Source organism: Dermatophagoides farinae, chromosome 7, assembly GCF_024713945.1.
Source record: "Dermatophagoides farinae isolate YC_2012a chromosome 7, ASM2471394v1, whole genome shotgun sequence".
Classification (NCBI taxonomy): domain Eukaryota; kingdom Metazoa; phylum Arthropoda; class Arachnida; order Sarcoptiformes; family Pyroglyphidae; genus Dermatophagoides; species Dermatophagoides farinae.
This window is the reverse complement of record NC_134683.1, coordinates 4,923,058-4,932,500: the sequence shown is the minus strand read 5'-3', so window position 1 is coordinate 4,932,500 and position 9,443 is coordinate 4,923,058. Positions and strand designations below refer to the sequence as shown.

The following is a 9,443-nucleotide window of genomic DNA, read 5'->3' as shown; positions in this document are numbered from 1 at the left end:
AACCTAACCTAACCTAACCTAACCACACAAATGAAATTTGTTTGAAAAATTATTTTATTCAAATTCTTTTTATTATTATTTATTAGTTCTTTTCTTTTTTTATTTTATTTTATGTTTGTTTTCTTTTTCTTTTTCCACATTATTGAATCCATTGTATCTTCGAACCATGTATTTGATTGATTTTCTGGGCTGGCCATTGCCGGTCTGTTTTTAAAGGAATAAAAATAAATATTAGTTTATAAAAAAAAAAAAAAAAAAAAAAAAAACCTAACCTAACCTAACCTAACCTAACCTAACCTAACCTAACCTAACCTAACCCAACCTAACCTAACCTAACCAACCTAACCTAACCTAACCTAACCTAACCTAACCTAACCTAACCTAACCTAACCTAACCAACCTAACCGTCACGAGCGTAGCTCGTGAGGTTTGGCTAACGAAACGCACTCCTAACGGGACATCGCCAAACCGTCACCTAGCATAGCTCGTGAGGTTTGGCTAACCTGTCTTTACCTAACCTAACCTAGCCTTACCTAACCTAACCTAACCTAACCTACGGTAACTTAACCTAACACATCCACACACGTTACACAACCTAACCTAGATTTTAATTGTTAGACACATCCTAACTGGACACAACATATGCTAACAGACGTTCACCTCACACAAAGTACACAAATGCATTACCAGATGGCAGTGTCAGGGTGGCCTAACGTAACCTAAGCTAACCTGTCCATCAACCTAACGGAGGAGTGCGTTTGCCAACCTATCGTGTTCTACCGCAACCTAACATGACCATCAACACAACCTAACCTAACCAGACCTAACACACACAGTAATTTAAATCATTGTATAGGAACACTAACAAGAATTACAACTAATGTAACAGACGTTCACTTACACACACAAGAATACAACAACAGGGATACATGTTGGTCATGTGCACCGACAGTCCCAGGGTGGCCTCCCGTAAACTAGCCTAACCTGTCGTGTGCTGTTGTCGGGTCATCACACCTAATATTGAATTGGTCAAATGTCAAGAATAATTTATGCAAGATGTCAACTAACGCCATCCCCTGCTCAAACCAGGTCTAACCTATGCTAACCTCACGATCAGCTAACGACAAACTAACCTAATATAAACCAACCTACAACTATCCCAACAAGAATTCATCAACACAGATCTGTCATTATCAATTTCGATCCTATCCTAACCTAACCTAACGAAATCATCACACATCCTAACAGTTGGTTCCCCTACAAGTGAACGAAAATGGCATTACAAAATTTGATTCAACCTATACATAACCTAACATAACCTAACCTAATTTCAAAAATTGACATCGGCAGAATCGAACCTAACAAAACAGCAACAGTTGAATTTCCACCTATCCTAACGTCACCAGACCTATCGGCATCATGATCTATCGATTAAATAACCTAACAAAAGTCCAGTACCTAATCTAATGAATAATAATGTATGGAATAAATATATCACAGATACAACTGGCATAACGAAATCTCCATTAAGGACGACCTACCATTGAAGCAACCTAACCTAACGACAGTCGATATTTCTTACCTAGCACTAGAATGATAAAAACAAGAATTAAAATCAACGAACCTAACCTAATCAAATATCACAGATAATCACCGGTCACTGGAATTTCCTAACCGGACAATCACCTAACCAAACCTAACCTAACCTAACGATGACCTGATATAACCAAACCAGACTAGAACATAACCTAACAAGAAGTAACCTATCATCATCTAACCTAACCTAACACGATTCTAACATATCACAAATAAACTTTGGCCATGGGAATTTAACCTAACTGGACCTATCATCATCAGAGCTAACGATTGATAACCTATCGATATTCCGGACCTGGGGAAACCTAACCTACGAAAATTATACCTAACCTAGCTAACATAACCTAACGACAATTTTAAACATGATACATAACCTACCAGTATATCTAACACAGTGCTAACGTATTCTTTTGGAACCATATCTCGAACCTATTCAATTGGATGGCTAATTGGAGCTAATCTTCGATCAACTAACCTAACAACAACAAGTCAAAAATGAGCAGACCTAACAAAATGTGGCCTAAGCTAGTGTGAAAATTGACGCCAACTCATCATTGAACAAATTGTAACCTCATATTCATGCACATTAATCGATCACAACAAAAATCAAAACACAACACAAACAGATGTCTAACATCACTGTCAACAAACACACGCATGCACAACCTGACAGAAAATATACCTAACCAAATTTGAGCCAACAATAGAAAGATCTAATCGACCCGAACGTAAAAACTACGTTTGGCGCCATTATCTTTAGCATAGAAATAACCTAGACTAACGCCGGTCGAACATAACGACACTTGACCTATCACTGAGTTAACATTGCCTACTGTACAATGATAGATTTTGAACATTACCTAACCTAACCAATAGATTTCTTTCTCGTAGTTTTTCCCCTCTTTTTCCCCCTCACCTAACCGATAAAGCATTACCTAACAGTGTAGGGAACCTGATTTATCCTAATGTAACCTAAGTCTCGACAAATCTAACAGATCATCAGTTCTCGCAGCCTAACCTGAGTTATGCTGTCAGATATATCGACGACCTAACCTAACAAATACAAATCTAATCTATCCTATCACAATTTTTTATTTCATAACCTATTTTCACCTATTGTGATCATAAACACACCAAATTTAACCTGTCTTTGATCGAACACAAACAGACACACACACTTTCAAATCGCATACACACACACACATATTGGCTTAGCCTAACACACCAGATTCCATTTTATACTATTCTATTCCATTGGACACATACACAAACACTGGACACAATTTAAATTAATTGAAATGTACTTTTTTTTATTATATTTTTATTCTTTGTTAGTTTTTATTCTTTATTTTACCTGTCCTGTTTTTTCCTTTATTTCCATTGATCTATTCCATTTTTTCCTGGCCGATTTGTATTGCCATTTTGAATGCCTTGATTGGCCATCGCCGATCTGTTTTTAAAAGAACTAACCTAACCTAACCTAACCTAACCTAAACCTAACCTAACCTAACCTAACCTAAACCTAACCTAACCTAACCTGCACAATTTTCTTAAACCTAACCTAACCTAATTGTGTCAATAACCATGATCATTGTCTAACACTTTTCATGATAATAGTCTTCAAACACCAGCATACACAAATATACCACACTCACACATACACAATACACACTGGCCTTTCTTCACAACAATCATTGAACGAATCCTGGCCATCACCATCAAACATCGACACATTTACCACCGGCCTGGATCAACACCAGCCTCGTTCAACTTGCTTCATTTATCGGCTGTGATTTCGCCAATCTTCGGCATATCTTCTTCCCGGCCATACTTGACCGTTGGTCGTTTAACCACCTGTGGCTCTTCTCGTTGGCGGCCATCTTCTTCACGTTATCTTTGTTATCCGCAATACCTAATTTGGTCGCTTACCACCTAACCGCATATCTAATTTTCGCTTTCTTTTGATACCAGTAATGATCGGGCAGTAATGGGCCCCACGAACAAAACCAATAATCGAAAGCCCGGTAGCGGCAATAAAAAACCCGGATCGGGTAGTAATCGGACCACAACATCACCAGCCGGGAGTAACGCATCAGTCCATGATATGATAACAGATGACGAGCAACAGTATATTGATATTTCAACGACAAAACAACATCAGCAATCCACCGCTCAACTAGCCACTGCATCAGCTCACTCAACAGCACAACAAATGCCAACAACAAGTTCAGATCAACATATTATGACATATCAACTAGATTCCTATGGTTATAATATTGCCACTTCACAATATCAGAACGCGGTTCCCGTTTCAATACATGGTCATCATCCTCAATATGCACAACCACATCCACAATATGTACATAACATTTACCAATACGAACATCAACAACAATACCAGCCACAATATCAAGATAATGCCAACCCACCAGTAACCAATAATAATATGTCAAATTATCGAGACGTTCGATCCACATCGTCCACACCAAATTCAGCTCTTTACCAACCAGCAACAACAAATATCCAAACCACATCAACTAAAACACCAATCACCACCACCATTTCGAGAAGCAATACACCAGTCAATTTTTCAATCGAAAGACTCCCATCTGCAAATGATTGTGCCAAATTCCTGAAGGAAACATTAGCCATGGCATCAAGACTTAGTGGCAATATCACAACGGGAAAAAAAGAAAAAGTCGTTGAAGCTATTGCATATGCATTAGAATTATTGTTAGAAAACATCGAATTGAAAGAACAATTGACTACAGCCAATAAACGGAAACGTCATGATAACGATATGGACCCACGCGACGATGTAACAATGGATGGCGATAATGATTACGTAACCAAATCTGAATTAAAATCATGCATGGACGATATCAAAGATAGCATCAACAATTTAGCAAATGTCATCAATAAACAAAACATCACAACCACGAAAAATCAACAAGCCAAATCATTAACATTTGCCGATATCATTAAAGAAAACAAAAAAACCACAATTGAAAAACATCAAACAGTCGTATTCTTGCCCGATAATGAAAATACATCAATGACCAGACAAACATTATCGCAATTAATACAACCAGCCAAAGAAGGAATTGAGATGACCGATGCAAAAAGTTTATCAAAAGGCAAAATGATTATCGATTTCAAGGATAAAGCCAGTAAAAATAAATTCGAATCGTTAGCAAAAGCAACGAAAAAAATCAACATAGAGCCACCACGGAAATTGAAGCCAACCATCATGTTAAAAGGTGTCCGTTTGGATATTAATAAAGAAGAAATACCATCAATGTTTGCCACATTTAACTATCCCATTGCACACTATGTCAACACAAATAATCTTGATATCACCAAACTGGTGGAAGTAGTCGCAAGTAGAAAGAATTTTAGAAATGAACTACTAATCAATTATATTATCTCAATTGATCCAGCCATCCGTGATATCGTAATTAATGAATTAAATGGCAAAATTATCCTGGATTACGCATTAGTTCATGCTGAAGATATGTCACCACTCCGACAATGTTATCGCTGTTATGGCTTCAGTCACATTGCTAGCAACTGTTTATACAAGCCAGAGCAACAGGTTTGTCATCACTGTGCTATGACACATAAACATGAACTATGCCCGAATAAAAAATGTCCGCCACAATGTATCAACTGTAAGAGATCAGGTGTAAAAGATTCATCCAACCATAACAGTGTCAGCAAAATGTGCCCAGTTTACATGAGAATGTTACAACGTGTTGCTGATAAAGTCAACTATTATAGCCATGAAAAATAACAACAACAACATGAATTCTGATCTCTCCATTGAATTACTGTGTGTCCAAATCATAATTAACAAAATCAACAAAAAATGATCATTGAACAGTATATAATTAAATAATCAACAATTTGCCAATCTGTGTTCAATCCATCGCCAATCATAAATAACAAGTTAAACATCAACAAGTGCCCAGTGCCAACTAATTGCCATCCTTTCAATATCGTAGATAAATGACAACTACTGTAGTGATAAAAATGACAACAACAATTTGATTTCCAATCCTCTTCCATATTACCACTGTGTGCCAAATCGTAATCAGCAAACATTATCCAACAACTAGTGTCAAACCAATTCTAATTATCAAATCAATCAACAAATAGCCAATCAATGTTCAATTTACTGCATTTATCAAATCATATAGAAACAAGTGCCCAATGTCTACTAAATGCCATCCATTCAATATCGTAGATAAAATGACAATCACTATAGTGACAAACAATGATAACATCAATATGAATTACAATCTTTTTCCATATTATTACCGTGTGCCAAATCATAATCATCAAATATTATTCAACAGGTAGTGACAAATCAATTTGAATCATCGAGCCAGCCAATGCCGAACTTATTGCCTTTATTAAACTGTGTACCAACAAATAATCAGTGTCAAACAATTACCATCCATTAAACAAAAGTATAGGGTCGGCCTTGTGCCAAAATCTTCTGTTTATCCAATCATCATCATGACCATTCACTATCAACAAATAACCAGCCACTGCCACCAAATGTCAATGTAAACATTAGCTGAATCTATCCAATAATCGAACATCCATCAATCAACCAATACACACAATAGCCATCATCACCACAAAATTTTGTATTTTCTTCGTTAATAAAAATCAAATTTGATCCAAATATGTTGCCAACAATTACATCACAGCCAGCTTGTGTCGTTTGGTCAACCAACTGTGTATTCCCATTCAAATCCAATACAAATAGCTGAAGTCTTTTTAATTTCTGGAATACATCTGCCATCGTAATGACAGCTAGTTATGCACCGCCGATTGATGACAATGCTCAGCTTGTGACCACATTTTCTCCGTGACTCCGCCAAACCGTCACGAGCTACGCTCGTGAGGTTTGGCTCGAAGTTCACTCCTCTGGAAACACCGCCGAACCGTCACGAGCTCCGCTCGTGAGGTTCGGCTCGCACGTTTACCTAACCTAACCTAGCTGTTGTTAGGAAAGGGAGGGTAGATGTTGCGAACTGCTGATACACACACACAAGTATTTACACACTACGAGATTTTAATCATGTCTTTCTTTTAATTATCATTAAGACACACACACAAATTACACAACAAATGTAACAGACGAACACACACACAACAAACACAGATCAGCAAGCAACAGATTGACATCTTCTGGGTAGCCCCCGTAAACAGCTATGTCAATCAGGGAGTGAACTTCGGTCATCACAAGCAACGTGTCCACACTTACACAACAAATAATAACATGAACCAGAATGTAATTCAACACGTCTTTCGCAAACACCGGACACAACAACTGCAAACACATGTAACATTTACCGACAGTACACAACACAATGCAACATGTGGTTACTTAGCAGAGAGATATTCGACATTCTTTGAAGTATTATTGAACTTGATCGAATCAGCTGATCATTTCCATAAATAAACAACAATTGGCACAAATAAATGTATAAATTCTCGAAAAACACACCAGATGGCACCTTCAACAATGTCAATAAACAAAAATATACACAAACAACAACTGGCTCAAATCATCGACTAGTCCACAAAAGAAAAACTAGATGGCACCACTATCGATGGCAACAAACAAAAAAAATATATAAATAACAATTGGCTCAAATTATTGGCTAGTTCACAAAAGAAAACCCAGATGGCAGCACTGGCGTTGTTTACAAACAAAAAAAAAATATAAAAATTTACACCAGCTGTCTTAATTATCCATCAAAAATCATGTCAACAGGTTACAATTTTGGCGTTATTTACTTTTTGGCATCGAATCAAGACATAATTCACTAAGGCAAATCATCACATAACGGCAGGTCAACAGATGTGCCATAATCATTCAATAGTAACAGACCAACAACCAGAATTGATTAAATCACTCCAAAAATGATAAGTCGATATTAGACATATGATAAGTCGATTATTGATTAATACTAAAAATAGAAAATCCTAAAAATCGATAGCTTCACAATTGGTCCAATCCACAATCTGGAAATCATATTATCGTAACCATCAATCCATAATTCTTCATCTTACAATTGGCCAAATCTTAATGATTATTGAATCAGAAATTACAAACGATTTACGTCAAATTGATCTGCACAACTGATGATAATAACAACTAGCCAGATTGGGGCTCAAAATCTTCGTCGATAACATATGATAAGTCGATTATTGGTTAAAACTAAATTGGAAAATCCTAAAAATTTGATACTTCTACAATTGGTTAAATCTACAATTTGAAAATCCTATTGATGAAAATTGATAAAATCGGCAAGCTAAAATCGTATATTAAAATCGATTGAAAATTGAAATATCACAGGTGATTCTTCTTGGCCCAGCACCAGTAATCAATATAGATGTCAATTCAAATAATAATCCTGAAAAGATGAATAATTAGTAAACAATCCAGAAAATCAAAATGAAGACATTACCTCTTTCAATCAGCACACGTTGGGTCCAGAATCGATGATCGCAAATAAATTGAATTCAATTAAATAGAACAACTTACCCGAATTAAAGTATAGCAATCAACATTGGAAAACAATTCAAATTCACTACACAAATCGAATGTAAACAATAACATGAGCAAGTTGGATGGCCATTTCGACAACAGCAGCAATTGAACAAACAAAAACAAGCATCTTCACCACCTATCGGCAAAACATGAAATCATGGCGCCAAAATTAAAAATCTAGGCGTTGGCGACTTTACCGAAAAATCAAAAACTTTTTCTCTTTTTTTTTTAGCGTCAAAAATAACACTTGAGTATCACTCCCATCTCATCCACACATGCCACCCCCAAAGACGAGTCAATTTTTTTTTTTTTTTTTTTTTTTTTCTTTCCAATCATTGTTTCGGTATTTAAACACTTGAAATTGCCACATTTGGTTGCGATCGACCGACCTATTGGTTATGCTGCACAATTTTCTTAAATTTTGTCAACATTCAATTGTGTCAATCCATGATCATTGTCTTTTGTTTTTCATGATAATAGTCTTCAAACACCAGCATACACAAATATACCACACTCACACATACACAATACACACTGGCCTTTCTTCACAACAATCATTGAACGAATCCTGGCCATCACCATCAAACATCGACACATTTACCACCGGCCTGGATCAACACCAGCCTCGTTCAACTTGCTTCATTTATCGGCTGTGATTTCGCCAATCTTCTGCAGCATGTTACGCCATCAGCATTGTTATTATCGTACCATTTCTACACAAACACAAAAACCTACAAACCTAACCTCCGGGACATCGCAAAACCGTCACTCGCTTCGCTCGTGAGGTTTTGCTCGAAAGGCACTCCTCCAGGACATCGCAAAACCGTCACGAGCTTCGCTCGTGAGGTTTTGCTCGATTGTCCTCCCGGGAATTTGGCCACCGATAATCATTGTGTAAATATCCGAGCAGTTCATTGAATTAATATCAAAAAAAACAAATAAATATTCACAAAACAGTCGATTCCGGCAATAACTGATAGTTATACCGCAAAACTGGATATTATAGTGAGGTTTAAATAAACCTTAGATTTAGGAAGACAGTTGGTAAGGTTTAAATGAACCTCAAATGTAGCAAAAAAAATGATACAGTAGCAAAAAAAATTGATACAGTAGCAAAAAAAATTGATACAGTAGCAATTTGAAATTGATACAGTAGCAATTTGAAATTGATACAGTAGCAAAAAAAAATTTGATACTGTAGCAATTTAAAATGCAGCAAAAAATTGATACTGTAGCAAAAAAAAAAATTGATACTGTATCAATTTAAAATGTATCA

At 36.4% G+C, this 9,443-nt stretch overlaps 1 protein-coding gene across 4 annotated transcripts; it reads left to right on the top strand.

The window, feature by feature from the left end:
- Positions 1–3,133: 3,133 nt before the first annotated feature.
- On the top strand, positions 3,134–7,342 carry LOC124491233 (uncharacterized). Of its 4 annotated transcripts, none has more exons than XR_012832356.1 (2): positions 3,134–6,321; positions 6,374–7,342. XR_012832356.1 is itself a non-coding variant. In XM_047053870.2 (1 exon), exon 1 carries the CDS (start codon positions 3,584–3,586, stop codon positions 5,387–5,389), a length of 1,806 nt encoding a protein of 601 aa, XP_046909826.2. In that variant the 3' UTR covers positions 5,390–7,342. The 4 variants fall into 4 exon arrangements, 1 of the variants encoding a protein (XP_046909826.2); XR_012832357.1 differs by having other exon boundaries at positions 3,134–6,331; positions 6,380–7,342; XR_012832355.1 differs by having other exon boundaries at positions 3,165–5,919; positions 5,955–7,342.
- The last annotated feature ends 2,101 nt before the right edge of the window (positions 7,343–9,443 follow it).